Genomic DNA, 20,833 nt, shown 5'->3' on the forward strand with positions numbered 1-20,833 from the left:
ACCTCAGGTGATCTACCTGCCTCGGCCTCCTAAAGTGCTAGGATTACAGGCATGAGCCACCATGCCTGGCTGAAGGAGGCTGCTGTTCTCATCCAGGTACTAGCAAACGGTGGTGGACCACTGTCTAGTCCAGCCCACTGCCTGATTTTGTATCAGGCTAAGATTTTGTATCAAGCTAAGAATGGTTTTCACATTTTCAAATGATCAAAAAAATATTTAATGATATTTTGTGATGCATGAAAATTATATGAAATTCAAATTAGAGTATCCATAAATAAAGTTTCTTGGAACACAGCTGCACTCCTGTGTGTACTGCCTCTGGCTGCTTTTATGCTACAATGGCAGAATTGAGTAGTTGAGTAGATTTGAATCACGAAGCCTAAATTTCTTACTATCTGGTCCTTTACAGCAAAAGTTTATTTAGCCCTGTTCTAATCCATCACCAAATGCTCTATTGTTGTTGCTGTTTTTGTTGTTGTTTTTTGAGATGGAGTCTTGCTCTGCCACCCAGGCTGGAGTACAGTGGTGTGATCTCGGCTCACTGCAACCTACATCTCCTAGATTCAAGGGATTCTCGTGCCTCAGCCTCCCGAGTAGTTGGGATTACAGTCACACACCACCACGCCTGGTTAATTTTTGTATTTTTAGTAGAGACACGGTTTACTACGTTGGCCAGGCTGGTCTTGAACTCCTGACCTCAAGTGATCCACCCACCTAGGCCTCCCAAGTGCTGGGATTACAGGTGTGAACCACCACGCCCGGCCTCTTCTGTTATTTCTAAATGTGAATCTTTACTAAAGGACTCCATTGTCATAAAACATATTATTATCAAAATTGTCTCATCACATACTGTAAACCTATTTTTTTCTATAAATAAATGACTATATAGACAACACATCACTAAACATGTTTTTAACATTTGCCACTGTGGTCAGAATGTTATATCGTGTCCTTATCTGCTGGGTAGGCATTCTTTCCCTTATGACAGAGAACTTACCAGAGAGGTTAAGAAAAGTGTCCAAGTTCACAAACCCACATCGGCCTTGCCCATATCAAAACTTACTGTTTCGTTCAATAGGCTTCCTGTGGAAACTAGTCACCCAATAAATAAGTATCCTATCAGTATTCACCAACGTTTAAACTTAATTCCATATTATCAATTTTTTGGAATAGACTGTTTTCAATAGACCAGCATGTTAGGCTATTAATTTCCCTTTTAGAAAAAAAATAGAAGTGCAGCTCGCTGCCAGCGCTAATTTAATTTTACATAAACGCGTTCTTTGAGGCTGAAGCAAATCTGATTTTCAATGTGAAATAAAATACAATAACTGTTCTTGGAGTTATTTCTAAACAGAACTTGTCTCTAATCCTAATAGAAGGGGGTAAAGTTAGGACTGTCATCTGTGAGTTATCTCAGAGTAAACAGGAAACGGGCTAAAACAATTAGACAATTGTCTAAACTTATAAATATTTGTTGATTCAATAAGAAAGTTTCTATGGGCTGGTCGTCCTTAAGCTAGTTTTGAAGCCTGTGAAAACAGAGGTTATTTTTTATTTTCTTTGGGATATGTTTATAAACCCTTTATAATCGTATTTTCCCCTATCATCTAAGACAAGCTTCAGTATATACCCCAATCTTATGACCACAACTTTCCTTAAGGTCCTAGGGGAGAACTCAGTGTTTCAACACCAGTTCCAGGCCCACCAGGACCTCCAGGGCCCCCTGGCCATCCTGGCCCCCAAGGTCCACCTGGTAAGTACCCTCTGCCAAATCTGGTGCATGGCATCAGACAACACCCTGACTCTCTTGGAAAAATACTGTCCCCATTATAAGGAAAAAATGTATTCATTGGCTCCAAAAGAGAGCACAGGGCAGTGTCTTATCTGATAAGCAAGCAGGCTGGGGACTTGCTGTAGTTCTCTGAGGTTATCCAAATTATTCTAACTAACTGGTGCTTCTAATATAAAGGTTCCAGAGGAGAACCGATGTAACTACTTAAGAGGGATTTTAGAGCAGAAAAACCTTTATGGAGTTTTGGCAGGGGAGCAAGTGATGTTTGCCCACTGGTAATTCGTTAGGATATTTTCCATAGCATCTTCATTTGAAAACCGAATTTCTTTGCCAACGTGATGTAAAACTGAGTTTTGCATGCATGGAGGGAGACTTACATAGTTCAAGACATCTAGAATATTTCCTGTTAGGAATTAAATTATATTGACAAAATTCTTTGCAATTCCTAAAGATTAGTCCATTGGATAGGGACAGGGAAGGGGAGCATATGATTGGGGTTGTGTTAAAACATTTTTCTTGGCTGGGCGTGGTGGCTCCCGCCTATAATCCTAGCACTTTGGGAGGCCGAGGCAGGCAGATCATGAGGTCAGGAGATCGAGACCATCCTGGCTAACATGGTGAAACCCCATCTCTACTAAAAATACAAAAAAATTTAGCTGGGCATGGTGGTGGGCACCTGTAGTCCCAGCTACTCAGGAGGCTGAGGCAGAAGAATGGCGTGAACCCGGGAGGTGGAACTTGCAGTGAGCCAAGATCGCGCCACTGCACTCCAGCCTGGGTGACAGAGCAAGACTCCATCTCAAAAAAAAAAAAAAAAAACTTAATGTGCAAAAGGGATAGGATGACACAGAGAACTTAGACATTTTCTTTTATAACAAGATGAAGGAAAGTTGCTGATGTGGAGATACATATGTGTTTTTGTTTTTAAGGTATGACTGGATCTATGGGGAAATGTGGAGATCCTGGTCTTCCAGGACCTGATGGTGAACCAGGAATTCCAGGAATTGGATTTCCTGGGCCTCCTGGACCTAAGGGTAAATTTAAAATTTTTTCAAACATAAAGTTCATTGTGGATATTTAGAAGATGTATATACGTATAAATAAAATGAGTAAAATACAATATAAAGATATAAAGAGGATATAAGATATAAAAATGAGTAACATAGGAAATATCCATAATACTCTTTAAAATGTTTTCTGGCCAGATACAGTGGCTCACGCCTGTAATCCCACACTTTGGGAGACTGAGGTGGGCAGATCACTTGAGGTCAGGAGTTTGAGACCAGCCTGACCAACATGGTGAAACACCAACTCTATTACAAATACAAACATTAGCCTGGTGTGGTGCCACGTGCCTGTAATCTCAGCTACTCAGGAGGCTGAGGTGCAAGACTCTGTCTCAAAAAAAAAAAAAAAAAAAAAAAAAAAACTGTTTTCCAAGAGCCATAAATGGAAAAATCTCTTATAATGATGTTAGGTGAAAAGGCAGAATTTACATTGATTTATGCAATTTCATTTCAGTTGTATTTTTTAAAACACATAGAAAACAACTAGAAGGAAATTCACCAAAATGGTAATAGTGAACCTTGATTGTTGGCTTTCAAAAACATTTTTGATACTTCTCAATAAATGCCTGCATCTTTTACATGTATACATTTCTTTTTATTTTTTTAAATAAGAAAGGAACTATTAAATCACAAATAGCTGATTTCCCCATACACTCCAAAATAAATTACGGAATTTATTTTCCTGTAGGAAAAAAAAAATGCTGTTTCCCCTCAAAGAGGAAACACTCCAAAAAAATCTAGATGCTGAGAACTCACACAATGACATAAACCTGCCCACTGACAAGTACATGAAAGTCCTGTCCAGGATGACATATGAATAACCTGAGTCCCTGGATTCTCACACAGAACTGCAAGTTTTATGAAAATTTCATGTTTGTTACAATATTATTTAAAATGTTTGTCAAAAATAGCATCCATGTTTTGGTGTTTCAGCTCTTGGATTAGTATGTCATCAGTGTTTATTACACATTAATTTTGCCCAAATATGAGAATATTGATTTCAATTTATGAGTATTTGAAATGGAAAACATAATCACATTTCTCATGGAGTCTCAAGAATGGCTTTGAGTCCAATTTCTTGGTTTTCTTCCTAATGATCTGTGAAGTAAGGGAGCCTGGCTCACATTTGTACTTCATTCTTCTTGGACCCTGCATTTATAAATTACATCCCTACTTTGTAACTCTAGGTATTGACTCTCTGGAAGAAGACTGTTGACCATGGGAACCAGAACTAACCCAAGAGCTCCTTGAAAGTAGAGATTTACAGTTTCACAATTGAATCTAATGAATCCCATGAACTAACTGCAAATTAAATATTGGTCAAATGAGGGTATGAAGGAACACTCTGAATGCAGCCTTGCTTCACCGTGGCTTCCTCTTCTCTACCAGAGAACACAGAAAATGTGTTGACCCCTTTCTCAATTCGCCTACTATAAAGGCATAAGAAGTTAATCCCTTACGTGCAATGGATGCTATGGGGCATTAGGACTTAATTCTCTTAAGCAACTCTGTTGGGAAAGGCTACCTGGGGTGCTGAAAAAGCTCTATATCTTTTTTTTTTTTTTTTTTTTTTTTGAGATGGAGTTTCGCTTTTGTTGCCCAGGCTGGAGTGTGACTGGCACTATTGGCTCACTGCAACCTCAGCCTCCTGGGTTCAAGCAATTCTCCTGCCTCACCCTTCTGAGTAGCTGGGATTACAGGCGTGCATCACCATGCCTGGCTTTTTTTTTTTTTTTTTTTTTGTATTTTTAGTAGAGACGGGGTTTCTCCATGTTGGTCAGGCTGGTCTCAAACTCCCGACCTCAGGTGATCCCCCCACCTTGGCCTCCCAAAGTTCTGGGATTACAGGTGTGAGCCATTGCACCCGGTCAAAAGCTCTGTATCTTAATCTAGGTCATGCTTACATGAATACATCTGTATATAAAAATCCACTTACCTGTACACTGTATGTAAAAAATACTTCAAAAACAAAGTCAAATGGTCAACCAGCATCAGTGCTTTGAAGAATTGCTGAATCAAGATCATAGCCATACTAAACAACCAAATAGAGAAAGTTATTTTTTAAAATGGGAACCAATGTAATTTGATTTGGAACTTTTAAAAAATTGCTAATTTATCAGTTGGTTTTATTATCATTTAAACTTTCATAAAAGCATCTCTGGCTGGTTGAGAGATAAGAGAGTTACTGCTCAGAATCTTTCAATAAGACTAATCCTACAACAATGTTTATTGTTTTTTCTCTGTAGGAGACCAAGGTTTTCCAGGTACAAAAGGATCACTGGGTTGTCCTGGAAATTTGGGAGAGCCTGGGTTACCTGGAAAGCCAGGCGTCCCAGGAGCCAAGGTATGCAAAAATTCAAACTCAAACTGTCACAGAAGACAGGGCGGGTGACCACTAATTGGCCAGTTTGTATGCACCTACCTGGCAGAACACTCTAGATGTAGAAATTATCAATATATTTGTAGATGATGAAGATGTTAAATTTTTTAAACGTTTCTCTGGATCATCTTCCATTTTAGAAAGGAAAACATAAGGTGGCAGAATGCAGATTTCATCTTGATAGCATCTTTAATCGTTTCATAAACACTCAGAGTATTTAAAATGGGACAACACTAGAAAGAAATGTGGTTAGCTATGAGAAAAACGATCAAAAGTAAAAACATCTAGATTTTTCTCTTTACAGACAATCCCACAGTCTTCTGAAAAAGTGGAGGCTACATATCCTGAAGTGTTATTAAATATAATCTTATAGAAAAGTCAGCAACTAGAGTTCAAAAAGGAAAGTTGATGGCATGGTGGTTGCTGTGCAACAGGGACTTACAGCCTCCGTAACAGAGACTAGTCAGTATCAGCGAGGATTTGGAAGCACTGTATAGTAATAACATAATTTCTGTGCTATAGGGAGAACCAGCAGTAGCCATGCCTGGAGGACCAGGAACACCAGGTTTTCCAGGAGAAAGAGGCAATTCTGGGGAACATGGAGAAATTGGACTCCCTGGACTTCCGGGTCTCCCTGGAACTCCAGGAAATGAAGGTCTTGATGGACCACGAGGTACAATAGCAAGTGTCATTACTTTTCTCCACTGTTAGCTCTGCTAAAAGGCAGCAAACTGAATGTGTAGGTGTTCTAGAAATGAAGAATTCTCAATTAAAATTTCTAGTTCGAGAAATAGAATCTGTGGAGCCTAATTATTTTCCCATCCAATGTTCCTGCCCTGCATTTCTTCCTTCTTTCCTTCTTCCTTCCTTCTTTTTAAATGAGTGCCCTCTACAAAAGGTATATTAATGGTAGTAAATATAGGTCTGATATAGGTGGGAAAAAAGTTAACAGAAGAATGATTGCTATAGCAATACCAAGACCTTAAGTTCTAGCACCTGGGTATAATCGTGTGCTTTCTTTTGCAGGAGATCCAGGGCAGCCTGGACCACCTGGAGAACAAGGACCCCCAGGAAGGTGCATAGAGGGTCCTAGGGGAGCCCAAGGACTTCCAGGCTTAAATGGATTGAAAGGGCAACAAGGTAGGAGAAGGGCCTCAAAACTGGCCACCAGATGGGCAGGAGACATGAGACTCTTGCTCTGTGCTTTGCTGCTTAACATGGGAACTGTCCAGCAACAAGTCCTGACCACTGTTCAATGAGAAATACTTCAGAAGTGTAAACCTTGCTGTCATGGGTTTGTTGCACACAGTAGTGTGTACCACCTATAAAGGAAGAAACCTGAAGTTAATATAGTGAATTGCTTTGTATCTTTTATGCAAGAAAAATATGAATGCTGAAGACAGCGAGAGATTGGTGTGTGTTTACATATATTTAGATATATACAAATTCTCAGAAAACATTTTACCTTTAATACTTTTCATAAGGATATTAAAGTGGTAAATTTATCCTTATTATTAAAATGTGGTAAATGTATGCAATGATACCAGTTTAAAAACTTATAAACTAAAATATGTAGTTGATTGTTTTACACACAATATAAAAGAAAAAACATGAAAATAAATCTAAATGATGCAGGCTAGATGTTCCAGATGATGGAAAACTTACTTTATGTTTTTGGATCCTCTCAATCATATCTGATGAACTATTCCTGGAAAAATTTACTTAGGAATCAGTTAATGTCTGTGGTCTATCATATTGCTTATATGTTCACAAATACATTTTTGACCAAGACCTTAACTGTTACAGTGGCATTATTATTGTTTCCAGAGGCATCCAGTGACTTACCTCTATGTGAACGGCTCTGTATGTCTTCTGCAGGATACAGAGTGAGCAGCATCATAAGGTGCAGTCCCAGAATGTGTCTGCAGTACTAGAAAATAGATATAAAGACTACACTTGTATTACTGCATGAGTCATTGGAGCAGAGAATGTTAGAGCCAGAAGGGAGCTCAGAAATTTTACAGAGGGGACATTAAATACATACACGTGCGTGCGCGCGTGCGCACACACACACACACATACACACACACAAACACGTGCAGGCCTAAGTGCGCAGTTACCCCAAATCACAAAGCTAAATATTTACAGCCATAAAATATTTCTAAAGTGGCCAGGCTCTGTGGCTCATGCCTGTAATCCCAGCACTTTGGGAGGCCGAGGCGGGCAGATCACTTGAGGTCAGGAGTTCGAGACCAGCCTGGCCTGTGTGGCAAAACCCCATCTCTACTAAAAAGACAAAAATTAGCCACGCGTTATAGTGCATGCCTGTAGTTCCAGCTACTTGGGAGGCTGAGGCAGGAGAATCACTTGAACCAGGGAGGCGGAGGTTGCAGTGAGCCGAGATCGCACCACTGCAATCCAGCCTGGAAGACAGAGGCAGACTCCATCTTAAAAATATATATATATATATATATATATTTCTGAAGTTAGGAGGGGAAAGCATTTGTGGGTTAATTAATTCATTCATTTATTCATACACAGGCAGAAGAGGTAAAATGGGGCCAAAGGGAGACCCAGGAATTCCAGGCTTGGATAGATCAGGATTTCCTGGAGAAACTGGATCACCGGGAATGTCAGGTCATCAAGGCGAGACGGGACCACCGGGTCAAAAAGGATATCCAGGAAATCCAGGAATTTTAGGGCTACCGGGTATCCTTTTTTGTGTTTCTATTTTTCTTCTTATTTCCTCTTCCTCTTAAGGTGGCTCTGTCAGCTGTACATAGGCATATGCTTTTGACTCTACGATTTTACTTAATATAACGTTTTCCTTCTAAATTATTTGTAAGAAACCAGGGGCCATGTTGCAGGGAAACGGTGGTGGCTAGATGAACACATTTCACAATTACCCAGAATGTGGCTATTTTTGCTGTGTAATCCTTTTTATATACGACCACTATAATATGTTTGCTAGTATTTTGTTGAGAACTTTTGCATTTATATTGAGAAGGGATATTGGTCTGTTGTGTTCTTGTGATATCTTTGGTTTTGGTGTCAGAGTAATGCTGGTCTGGTAGAACAAGCTGGGAAGTGTTTCCTCCTCTTGTATTTTCTGGAACAGTTTGTGAAGAATTGATGCTCTTTAAACATTTGGTAGAATTCACCAGTGAAGTTATCTGGGTCTGGGCATTTCTTTGTGGGAAGTCTCTAAATGACTAATTCAATCTCTTCATTTCTTATAGGTATGTTCAGGTTTTCTATTTCTTCTGGAATCAGTTTTGGTATTCTGTCTCTCTAGAAACTTGTCCATTTTGTCTAAGTTATCTGATTTGTTGACATAGAGTTGTTAATCGTATTTCTGTGTAATTATTTTAATTTCATGGCTATGTTTATTGTTTATATGTTTGGGGAGAATATTCTGTTCCCTCATGGTATAAGGACCTCACTGATCTCCCCTCCGGAAAAGAGGCTAAAACAACTTAATCAACACATTATCTTTTCATTCATCTTATTGGGCTACTATCACATGCCAGCATTCTTCTACGCCCTAGAGACACATCAGTCAGTAGACAAGTCTCCCCTTCTCATAGTAGAGGAGCAATAATAGAAATATTTAAAATCTAAGTTCAATTTGAGACAAGTGTTATGGAGAAAATAAAGTGAAGGGATATAATAGAAAGTGACTCATCAGGGGCTGGGAGGATGGAATGCTACAAAACTTCCACATATTCTATCCTCATCCATGCATATGATTTGCTACCAATCACTTCTACATAGATGAGTTTAAAAGACCATTTACTGACCCATCTCCTAGACTAATACAGTAATTTTACTCTGTACAGAGGCCATTTTTTTCAACTCCCAATCTCTACTTCTAAGTATAATTTATTTTAGTATATGGAATATTTTGCTTTTCTCACTCTGTACAACATGTGCTGCTTTGTGCTAATTTGTTTCCATAGGTGAAGATGGAGTGGTTGGGATGATGGGCTTTCCTGGAGCCACTGGCCCTCCGGGACCCCCTGGGAACCCAGGCATGCCAGGGCAGAGGGGTAAGTGATGGAATATCTTTGTAAATAGCAGGAAGCATAAACAATGTTCATTTATTTTGCAGCAAAAAAAGTTATGTTTCTTTGGAGGGAAAAATAGTTCTGAGAGAGCAGAAGTATTTGATTTTGCTGTTTTCTGTGTTCCTTTTTTCCATTTGAATGGAATCCTGTTTTCTCCCTGCAGGCTTCTACCACTACCCTTATGAGGCTGCCTGCATGGGGAAAGTATTTATCAAGTTCTCAGCATTGTTAGACTTTTTTGTTTGATTTTTTTCTGTTTTATAGTAAGCACTGCCAACTTTTTAATCCCTATGAACTACTTGAAGAATTAAGGACCTGATGTTGTTACTCCTGTCTGTTAGGGAGCCTTGGAATTCCAGGAGTAAAGGGCCAGAGAGGAACCCCAGGAGCCAAAGGGGAACAAGGAGATAAAGGAAACCCCGGGCCTTCTCAGATATCCCACGTGATAGGGCACAAAGGAGAACCAGGTCTCAAAGGTAAAGAATTGCTTGTTTGGAATCAGGACATCAGAGCTGATTCTCGGGCTAATAAAGTATCCAGGCAAATCCCTTTAATTGACAAATAAGGACAGTGAGGACCAGTGTTTAGTTACCTGCCCATCACTCAGCCGGTTGGTGGCTGAGCAGGCACTAGAACTGAGTCACCTTCCACGACATGTTGCCTCCTTGATGCATAACATTTTTATTTCTAAGTTAATTCTGCATTTTGATTTGCTATATTTAAATAATCAGCAGTCAGTTTTTAAATTATAAGCCTCAAAACTCCCTCTTTGCCAAGTATGGGGAAAATTAAACCCTTAAAAGAATTCCACATTATAAAACTTTTCAGGCTGATGTTGAAATCTCCTTCTCAAATGCAACTTTATTCTGTAGACTACCAGGAGAATATTTTCTGATTCCATCTAAAAACTTCTTCTCCTGTTCAAAATCCTTTGGAGAATAATTATTAAAAAGAAATGCTCCAGTGAAAATGTAACCCTTTGAAAGACTGTTGTTAGATGTGGTTCTTAAGCTAAAATTCAAATGCATTCACATCATTTCAAGTTATTTGGGCACTTTTTTGGTAGTTTTTGTGATATGATCAATACAGCCAGTATAAAACCAAACTTTCAGAAGCCCTCCCTTGTGGTCTTCTTGACCAAATGTAATCCCAAGCAACTTTAGTAAAACGGAGAACTGTTGGGCAAAATACTACATTTGCAGATCAGACTCTCATAGCAGGAAAGGAATCAAAGAAAAATGTGTCATAGTAAGAGCGCAATAAAAGAAAAATGTGTTTGCAGTTGCAAAACCATGTTAAATTTTGAGACATTTGAAATGACTTTTGAGAAATGAGACTGTATTCAACATATATTTATATGTGTGGCACATAAGGATGTAACAAACCTTCACATGTACTGCCAAACCTAAAAACAAAACAAAACAAAAAACAAAAAATCTGCACAGGGTGCTGTAGACCACAATATAAAGGCTGACTAACTGGCAAGTTAGGAAGTAAAAGCCTTCTGGGAAGTAAAAACCATCTAACCTGGTGTCGAAGAGACAGTTTAGTTCTGGTACAAAAAGAATATTGCATTTCATTTTTAGCACTGAAAAAGAAAGTAATGTGACTTTTATAAAACTCTGCTAGGACTAGTCTAAGCCAAGATATGAAAAAAAAAAAAAAAAAAATACTGGCACCAATCTCCAGTCCTCATAAACTGTCTGCATAGACACCACTTCACTAGACTATTTTAGATTATTTAAGTAGTGTTAGAAGCATTCTGGAAAAAAATATGAATAGCATATCTCTGCCTACATAAGCAGAAATTTGGCTCTCACAGTATAAATGTGCTGTGAGTACTAATTTGCAATTGAAGAATTCCTTTTGTGAAGTACAGAAGGACACATGCTATGGGGCTATTTCTATGCTTCCAACAAAACTCTTTTACTCACCCAAAGTAGAGTATGCATCCAGGCTGTTCTGTATGTTTTCTTCAGGCTTATCAAATGCATAACCAAGGGACACAGATTGAAGAATAACAAACAAAAGAACCTGTATCTAGGCCTCCCTAATTTCAATATGATCCATTTGTTTTTCCTAAATCTGAATTTCTGACTTAAAGCTATTCACTTCACATGTGGAAGAGATATTGAATATACAGAGAAGCACAATAATAAGTCACTATCCTCTCCACAAAGAGTCTGCGTGGGAGACTTAGGCATATGTAGAAAAAGATAATAAAGAACGCAAGGGGCAAATTAGTATGCTATATTATTTAACAATGACCTAAGGAACATTTACCATGTGCAAGTACTGTTCCAAGTTTTACAACTATTGACTCATTTAATCCTCACAATAACCCTAGGAGTAGGCTGGGCACGGTGGCTCACAGCTGTAATCCCAGTATTTTGGGAGGCCAAGGCAGGTGGATCACCTGAGGTCAGGAGTTCAAGAAAAGCCTGGCCAACCTGGCAAAACCCCATCTCTACTAAAAATACAAAAATTAGCTGGGTGTGGTGGCAAGCGCCTGTAATCCCAGCTACTCAGGAGGCTGAGGCAAGAGAATCGCTTGAACCTGGGAGGTGAAGGTTGCAATGAGCTGAGATTGTGCCACTGCATTCCAGTCTGGGCAACAGAGTAAGACTCTGTCTCAAAAAATAAATAAATATATAACCCTAGGAGTAGGTACTGCTATTGCAATCATCCCATTTTACATATGGGGAAATAGGGAGGTGAAGTTACTTGCCCAGTGTCACTCTGATAGGAAACGGCAGAGATGGGCCTCACACTTGGCCTCCTCACTGTGCTGCCAGAGCTCCATAGGAGTAGAGGGAAGCAGAAAATACAGCAACTAGGATAGTCAGTGAAACCTCCGTGAAAGAGGATTTAAATGTCAAATAAGATTCAGATGAACAAATAAAATTCTTGGCTTAAAATCTTTCCAAGGCTCCCTGTGCTTTGAGAATTGGAACTTAGACTGACATACAAGTTTATTCACCACTTGCACTTGGCCTGTCTCTCCAGCCACATGAGATTTAGGTACTCAATAATTACTTTTTACTTCATAATACCTATGGACTAGGCATTTTGCTATGTCTTGATTATACAGAGGTGAACAAAGCAGACCTTAGTTTCCTAGTCATGATGAAAGTTACAGTTTAGTGGGGGAAAGAGACATAATGGGTCCATAAACATTTTCCATTTAGGCTAGGTAGTAAGTATCTCAGGCTTTGTGGATCACATATGGTCCCTGTTGCATCTTATTCTTTGCTTTTGTTTTTAACAACCTTTTAAAAATGTAAAAACCACCGGGCATGGTGGCTCACGCCTGTAAATCCCAGCACTTTGGGAGGCTGAGGCGGGCGGATCATGAGGTCAAGAGATTGAGACCATCCTGGCCAACATAGTGAAACCCCAACTCTAATAAAAATACAAAAATTAGCCAGGCATGGTGGCCCACACCTGTAATCCCAACTACTCAGGAGGCTGAGGTAGGAGAATCACTTGAACCCAGGAGGCGAAGGTTGCAGTGAGCCGAGATTATGCCACTGCACTCTAGCCTGGTGACAAAGCAAGACTCCGTCTCAAAAAAAAAAAAAAAAGTAAAACCCGTCTTAACTCGCAAGCCATACAAAACCAAGCCAGATTCAGCCTGAAAGCTGTATTTTGCCAACCCCTAAAAAACTGAAGTAAACAAACAGACTAAACAGTATATATATCTTTTCAGATTGCAATCAACGACATAAAAGGAAAAAACAAAGGTTGTAAAACAAAACAATCTAACTCCCTGATACTCATCACTCCTTTCTACATGCTGTTTTACTGTCTGGGAATCCTGTCTCACTCCAGACCTTCTTCACCCAATTAGTTTTCATTTGGTCTTCAAGACTGAGCTAAAAAATACTACCTCTTCCAGAAATTCTTCCCTGTAGCATATTGTGCCCAACTCTAGTACAGCGTTTATCTGCCTGGATGATAATTGTTTGTTTACTTGGCTGTCTCCCCAGTTAAACACTAAAAACTTGGGGGAAGAGAACATGATTTATCTCTCCGGTGCTCAGCACAAGACCTATTTATTAATTAGATGCTCCACCCATATGTGAATGAATAAGTACATATGCAGGAAAAGAGCCAAGGGAAGTGAATCTGCTTGAGAAAAAGCACAAAGGCAGGCCATAGACAGACTGTAGAACGCTTCATGCTGCCGAAGGAGTTTGCAATTTACTCTGTAGGTAATAGATCCAGTGACTATTTATTTATTTATTTCGAGACGGAGTCTCGCTCTGTCACCCCGGCTGGAGTGTGATGGCACAATCTCGGCTCACTGCAAACTCCGCCTCCTAGGTTCAAGTGATTCTCTTGCCTCAGCCTCCCAAGTAGCTGGGATTACAGGTGTGTGCCATCAAACCAGCTAATTTTGATATTTTTAGTAGAGATGGGGTTTCACCATGTTGGCCAGGCTGGTCTCGAACTTCGGACCTCAAATGATCCACCCCCCTCAGCCTCCCAAACTGCTGGGATTACAGACATAAGTCACCGCACCCAGGCCAATGACTATTTATGAAAAGGAGAGGAGTATGATCAAAGTCATGTTTTAGGGAAAGTAGAATGGTTTCCTGGGACGTTTATAAGCTTTCCAGATGTGCAGAACTGGATTCAAATCCAAGTGTTATTAACTGATTGACAGTGTGATTCTGGCCTTTGACTTACCTAATACTTAATAAATTATAATTTTAATACATGGATTGAGAATAGAATCATCTAGATGAGAATAGTGTAGTGGATAACACTTTGTCTTTGCTATTAAAAAATGAAGAGATATTTAGGCTAATTCTTAAAATGTTGTTTTAAACAGTACATATTAAGATCATTGCTAGTGTTCACTGAGGAATAACTTATGCCAGGTATTGTGCTAATGCCTGACACATATTATTTCATTTAATCCTCTTCTCTAAAAGATAGAAGCCCAAATCCACCCATGCTCTTAACATATATGCTACGCTGAACTACAATAATATGCCATTGGTTTAAACCAGGATGTGGATGGGTCTGACAAAATTTTAACCTGAATTTTTGATACCTAGTTTTTTGTTTTGGGGGGTATTTTTGAGATGGAGTCTTGCTCTGTCGCCCAGGCTGGAGCACAGTGGCACGATCTCAGCTCACTTCAACCTCTGTCTCCCAGGTTCAAGTGATTCTCCTGCCTCAGCCTCCCACGTAACTGGGATTACAGGCACCCACCACCACACCCGGCTAATTTTCTTGTTAATACCTGGTTTCTAACTTTAGGATTCGTAGGAAATCCAGGTGAGAAAGGAAACAGAGGCGTTCCAGGGATACCAGGTTTAAAAGGCCTCAAAGGACTACCTGGACCAGCAGGACCACCAGGTACAGCTGATTCTCAAATAGAAAAATATCACATTTTACACTTTCCTACATCTAAAGTAATAAACGTTGTTTCTAGACTTATTGGGTTTAAATATCAGTTCTGTTCTGATAGTGTTCCAGCAAAATTTGCTACTAAATTAAGGTGTTGATAGTTGGTGTGTAGTTAACTTATATTAACCTACAAATAGTTCCATTTTGTCCTCAAAATTTCATTCTGAAATTGCTGGTATGTATTATAAATTATAATTCATCACCATGTCACATATCAGAGATGAAAATTAGAGAACGCCTTAGAAGTTTTCAGGTTTGCATCTTTCTTTTTTAAAGCAAGTAACTGAGTTTACAAAATAATTTTTAAATAATTAAAGCATCCCACCATTCCTATAACCACCTCAGTAACAAAATATATTACATGGCAATAACACTTCAGGATGCAGTTGGAAATATATTACCATATGGTTGCAGGAGCCCACTTTTTCCTGCTGGTGTTGGTCCTAGGATGATTTTAGTGTTTGAAACCCAGGCCTGCTGACAAGAATCTAACTTTCTTTAGTTTTACATGTTCCGGGTCCCTAGTTCCCTCCTTATTTGAAGGAAAAAGGACAGCTAGACAATGCCTAAACCAACTGGTCTGGCTGTTTTGGATTCATTCATGCATGCAAGCAACAAGTATTTATTAAACACATACTATGACCAGAAACTGTGCAGGGCAATAACTATGTATTTGTTCTGAAGGCCCCAGAGGAGATTTGGGCAGCACTGGGAATGCTGGAGAACCAGGACTACGTGGTATACCAGGAAGCATGGGGAACATGGGCATGCCAGGTAATGTGTAAGGTCCTGTTACGAGCCCACAAGCTCATGATGAGTGAGGATTCCAGATTTTCTGTGTTGTGTACTGTTTTGGTTTTCCACTTGGTAGAAAACTTGTATTAAAAAACTAGATTTGCGGGGCCAAGTGCAGTAGCTCATACCTGTAATCCCAGCACTGTGGGAGGCTGAGACAGGCGGATCACCTGAGGTCAGGAGTTTGAGAGCAGCCTGGCCAACACAGCGAAACCCTATCTCTACAAAAAAATATAAAAAAAATTAGCTGGGTGTAGTGGTGCACACCTGTAGTCCCAGTTACACGGGAGGCTGAGGCAGGAGAATCGCTTGAACCCAAGAGGCGGAGGTTGCAGTGAGCTGAGGTCACGCCACTGCACTCCAGCATGGGCGACAGAGTGAGACTCCGTCTCAATAAAAACCAACAACAACAACAAAACTAGATTTGCTATTAGACAAATATACAGTGTGCAATTAGAATATGGGTGAGAACAAAATAAATATTGATGTTATATAATAATCATCCATTGTTAACTACCTGATGCATTTGTAATTCTGAAAAAGCCATTCTTGGGAGAAAACTTATGCAAAAGTGAAAAGTAGAAAACTTCAAGATCCTCATGTTTATCTATTTTACTCGATGTTTTCCCCCTAATTTCAGGTTCTAAAGGAAAAGGGGGAACTTTGGGATTCCCAGGTCGAGCAGGAAGACCAGGCCTCCCAGGTATTCACGGTCTCCAGGGAGATAAGGGAGAGCCGGGTTATTCAGAAGGTACAAGGCCAGGACCACCAGGACCAACGGTATATAGGCCACTGAAATATTTACATTTTGGTGGTGGAGTGAGTGCCTTGAAAAATACCAACAAGTACCCAGATTCAGTGTGGGCAGAGAAAATTGAAACTATTACTATAATTTCAGACAGTTATTTGGATTTTTAAAATCCTGTCTCCACAACTGAGGATGCTTGTCTGTCACAGAGCTGTCAACTTCTGAAAGCCTCTTTCAGTCACCAAGGAATTTCCACACTGTCCCTGCAATTTAGGTGTGCTGCCAGAAGAAGGCAGTGATTACAGGCCCATAAAATCAGATGGGACAGTGGATTTTTTTCTTGTGATACAAAGTGGCCTGTTTCTGCTGTACTCATCTCATGTAGACTTAGAAAAATAAATTTCCAAACCTTCTAATAAAAAACACTTGTCTTACTAAGACTAACAAAAGATACAAAATAAAATAACTTTACAGCATCATTAGAAAGCAAACAAAATCCTAAGACACATACATTTATCTTTCTTGTTTTAGAACTTTTTCTGTGTAATGGAATGGAAATACTCAATCTTGTTTCAATGTTTTCAGTGTTCATGCTCTGTCAAACTGAGGTTGGATGTTAAAGCCCTTTTTTTACTACGGTGTTATACAAAGCAGCAACCAAATGTTTCAATAGGGCTCAGTGGCTTCCTTAGGTTTTATTCTCTTCCCAATTTTCTGAGTATATCTCTCACATTAAAAGCTAGAGATAGACCAAAAGAGAATGATTAATAGAAGTTCCTATAAGCAGAGGTTACTAACATGGGATTCCATGGACCAGTGAGAAAATCTATGGGATCCCAAGAAGCCCAGCAACCTCTAGAAACTAAATGCGAAATGTTTGAAAATGTTTTTGTAGGGGAGAGTCTATTTTTCAGATTTAGATTTTTAGATTTTCAACAGTATATGACTCCAACATATAAAAATTATTACTTAGGGAACCTCCTCCCTCTTTTTGGAGACAATAAAATATCACCTTTCCTAAATATTTCCACCAGCTATAGTCTCCAGTAGTAATTGCTAAAACAAGAAAAAAATTTAGACCTACACAGACCCAAGAAAGCAACTGTTTTTTCACTTGGAGCACAGACAAATGTCTTTGTTTTTTATATTTAGATTAAGTCCTCAGAAAACCCGAGATTGCTTCCACTGAGATATTTGCTCAACGAGAAATCCTGTTTGACTTCACACTCAGTTAATTGATAGTTTCATTTAGATTTAAAGTTTTCACCAGGTAACCACCAGAATAAATTTTTAGAACTGTGCATTGAACACAAAATGAGCTGGTTTTATCATGTCAGCAAAATGAGAGTAACAGAGTAGTATATTTTAATTGGCTACCATAGAAATTTTGTAAATCTTTACCAAACCTGTGTTCTGGTTGGTCTTAAAACTGAAGTGAAGATTTAATGAACATTAAATCATTGGAAGGTTTTTAAAACATATGATTGACATATTTGCATGCATAGTATTTGTAGGATACATCTTTATTTAGCCTATTTCTTTCTTACTCCCAGCTACTCATCACAATTTGTAATTATATATTTGTATGATTATTTAATATCTATCTACTTACTGGTCTCTGAAGCTCCATGAAGGCAGGGACTGTGTAAGCCATAATCTATATAGGTTACCATTATATCCTGGTAAAAGCCAGCTTCCTGGGTTTGCTACCAGTGCAGTCACAGAGGTCCTGTGCTAAGAAGGGCCTCCACACTTGGTCTGATGCTATGCTGTTGCTGTCTTGAAATTCGCTTTAAGGGAAGCTGCATTTCATTTTGCACTGGGCCCCATAAGCCATGTGGCCATCTTATTCTCAGCACCTATCACAGTGCTGGCAGAGAGCAGATACTAAATATGAATTGACGAATGAATGAAAGAATTAGTAAATAAAGTTTACACTGAATTCTAACCACATATCCTGCTTATATGAGAATTTTAAAGGTATTTGACTACATTTAAGGGGGATCCAGGACTGCCGGGTGAAATGGGAAAGAAAGGAGAACTGGGGCAACCTGGCCCACCTGGACATTCGGGGCCTGCTGGACCTGAGGGAGCCCCTGGAAGTCCTGGAAGTCCTGGCCTCCCAGGTAAGGTTTGGGTTTACAATTCTAAAAGCTGGAAGCATTACTCAGAGTATAGCCCTCCTGAAATCACTGTGGTAAACAGAAAGCTATTTATACTTTTATGCTGCAGTTGCTTTTATTCAACTTTGAACTTCAAATTCTAACACACTAAGAAACAGGGAATTCATTAAGAGAGCCCAATTTTACTAATCAGTCCATTTGGTGGACTGAAATATAAAAATATGTTCCTATAAACAACACTTTTGAAGAACTGTCTCAACAAATTCAGCCCAAGGATACAAAATGTTAGCCGCTGTACAATCGTAATGTTTGTATTAGTTTGTTCAGTCTTCCATAGTGAATACCACAGACTAGGTGGCTTAAACTACACTTGATGTTAGCCAGAAGGCTGAGAAGTGATGAGGTGGCTTAAACTACTGACGTTTATTTTCTCACAGTTCCAGCAGCTCCGAGTCTGTGATCAAGCTGTCGGCAGCATTGGTTTCTTCTAGGGCCCCTGTTCTTGGCTTGTGGATGGCTATCTTCTTCTTGTGTTTTCCAAGCGTCTTAATCTTCTTTTCTTATAAAGACATCACACGATATTGGATTAGGGTCCACCCTACTGACCTCATTTTAATTTAGTTACCTCTTTACCAGCCCTATCCCCAAATACAGAGTCACGTTCCAAAGTACTGAAGGTTAGGACTTCAACATATGAATGTGGGAACACCACAATTCAAACTACAACACTGTGCTGTGACTCTTTTTCGAACCGATTTCTGGATTGAATTTTGGCTTTCTTGCTTATTAGCTTACAATTCAGGTTTAGGGTTTTGTTTTATTAAAAACAACTGTGAAACTATTAGGTTGCAGATTCAGGTCTTACTTAAATACAATAAACTACCTGTTCAAATACAGAAAGTTTCAATAAATTTGCATTTAACTCACAATTAAAATAAAATTGCATATTGAGTGGTGCTTGTGGTTGGCGTACACACATCTTTGAAAGTGATTTGCCACATCTCTGCATGTGGTTCTCCGGGAAAAAAGCAGCCTGGACAAAACCATGGGGTGACCTTGCAACAAGAGAGCTTCCTTAAGGCCAGCGTGAGCATGGTTGACTATAAAAACAGACCGTTTCGGTCACTGTTGTAATCATTTATCTTTTGGTGATCTTTTTTCTTCCTTCCCCTCTCTTCATTTCTAGGAAAGCCAGGTCCTCATGGTGACTTGGGTTTTAAAGGAATCAGAGGCTTCCCGGGCCCTCCAGGAATCAAAGGCCCTCCAGGTTTCATTTTTGTACTTTCTCTCTTTCCTTTTCATGTGGGAGGCACACTTTCTCCTGAGGTGTGGATTTCTGTAAACCTACTATTCTATAGAAGGTAGCTCCTAGTTACTCAGTATCCAGACAAAAATGCAAAAAAAAATGAGGTTAGATATTTCTATCTATTTAATTCAAATATTTGGCAACCTATTCCAAACTGATAATCCAATCCTCATGATAATAGTAATCTGTATGTGGTTTTCCCTAGGAACATAGCTTCACATAGCTACAGTTCTGAAAAATAGCTTCTTTAACACAATTCCACACATCTCCCTGGTATTCCCATTAGGCCACTGGCAAGAAATAAATCCTCTTTTTGTATATCATAGTTTTAGGCTTTTTTTTTTTTTTCAGGTCTTCCAGGATTCCCAGGATCTCCTGGACCAATGGGTGTAAGAGGTGACCAAGGACGTGATGGAATTCCTGGTCCAGCCGGAGAAAAGGGAGAAACGGGTACAACTTGCTCATTATCTTTGATCCACTAGTTTTATTTTGGATAGAATCATTAGTAACAGTGTAATCCTTTGCTGCTCTAAAGATTTTTCTCCGATAGAACTGATTATCTTTAACATGTTTTTGGTGTGTACTAAACTTCTGTCATAGACATATAATATAATGAAATTGACCAAATATTAACATGCCAAGATTATCTCTTTCAGGTTTATTGCGGGCCCCTCCAGGCCCAAGAGGAAACCCGGGTGCTCAAGGTAAGCAGTTCTTCTTCCCTGTCCTAATGTACACATTTTCAAGGAGAGAAAGCAGTTGAACATGCCTTAAATATAAATAAGCTTAACCTAGCAAATTAAAGATGTTCCAATGGCAATATAGAAGGATATTTATCATCTTGGTCTTCAATTTTAAATGTTTACTTATTACCATCACAACAAATGGAATGAATTAGAAACTCTGATTCAATTTTGGAATTTCCTACTAAGAAAGTCTTGAAAAGTAAAAAGGATTCTTCTGTATATGTCTTGCTGTTGTTAGCATGGTTTAAAGGTACCACCTCCTAAAAGGTGAAGGTGGAACTGATGGGTTCTCAGTGAGCATCTGTCCCTGCTGTTCTGAGGCACAGGAGTAATCCAAATCCTTTCCCACCTATATCTTCTTAGGTCTGATTCCAACTCCCAGATCCAG

The 20,833-nt window shown here is 39.3% G+C and overlaps 1 protein-coding gene and 1 long non-coding RNA gene across 10 annotated transcripts in view; one reads left to right on the top strand and one right to left on the bottom strand.

Moving 5' to 3' along the window:
• The window catches only part of COL4A3 (collagen type IV alpha 3 chain), a 147,199-nt gene that overhangs the window by 107,244 nt on the left and 19,122 nt on the right, over positions 1–20,833 (top strand). For 8 of the 9 annotated variants that reach the window (XR_012421527.1, XM_015432894.4, XM_005574465.4 and 5 more), the window contains 15 exons: positions 1,661–1,753; positions 2,722–2,826; positions 5,106–5,203; positions 5,762–5,912; positions 6,266–6,379; positions 7,781–7,948; positions 9,199–9,288; positions 9,648–9,782; positions 14,578–14,676; positions 15,412–15,501; positions 16,163–16,302; positions 18,270–18,396; positions 19,580–19,660; positions 20,051–20,149; positions 20,356–20,403. Coding sequence is in view for 8 of the 9 variants with exons in the window: in XM_015432894.4 (XP_015288380.3) it covers positions 1,661–1,753; positions 2,722–2,826; positions 5,106–5,203; positions 5,762–5,912; positions 6,266–6,379; positions 7,781–7,948; positions 9,199–9,288; positions 9,648–9,782; positions 14,578–14,676; positions 15,412–15,501; positions 16,163–16,302; positions 18,270–18,396; positions 19,580–19,660; positions 20,051–20,149; positions 20,356–20,403 (1,638 nt within the window). In the remaining variant the exon portion in view is untranslated. The remainder of the gene's footprint in view (positions 1–1,660; positions 1,754–2,721; positions 2,827–5,105; positions 5,204–5,761; positions 5,913–6,265; positions 6,380–7,780; positions 7,949–9,198; positions 9,289–9,647; positions 9,783–14,577; positions 14,677–15,411; positions 15,502–16,162; positions 16,303–18,269; positions 18,397–19,579; positions 19,661–20,050; positions 20,150–20,355; positions 20,404–20,833) is intronic. The other variant, XM_065526171.2, reaches the window with a different exon arrangement.
• The window catches only part of LOC123568057 (uncharacterized), a 56,467-nt gene that overhangs the window by 6,043 nt on the left and 29,591 nt on the right, over positions 1–20,833 (bottom strand). Inside the window, exons 2-3 of the long non-coding RNA XR_006691274.3 lie at positions 7,085–7,169; positions 5,282–5,472 (exon numbers count right to left, since the gene is read on the bottom strand). This is a non-coding gene — a long non-coding RNA (uncharacterized lncRNA). The remainder of the gene's footprint in view (positions 1–5,281; positions 5,473–7,084; positions 7,170–20,833) is intronic.

The sequence above is a fragment of the Macaca fascicularis genome, chromosome 12 (assembly GCF_037993035.2).
Source record: "Macaca fascicularis isolate 582-1 chromosome 12, T2T-MFA8v1.1".
In the NCBI taxonomy this organism is placed as follows: Eukaryota; Metazoa; Chordata; class Mammalia; order Primates; family Cercopithecidae; genus Macaca; species Macaca fascicularis.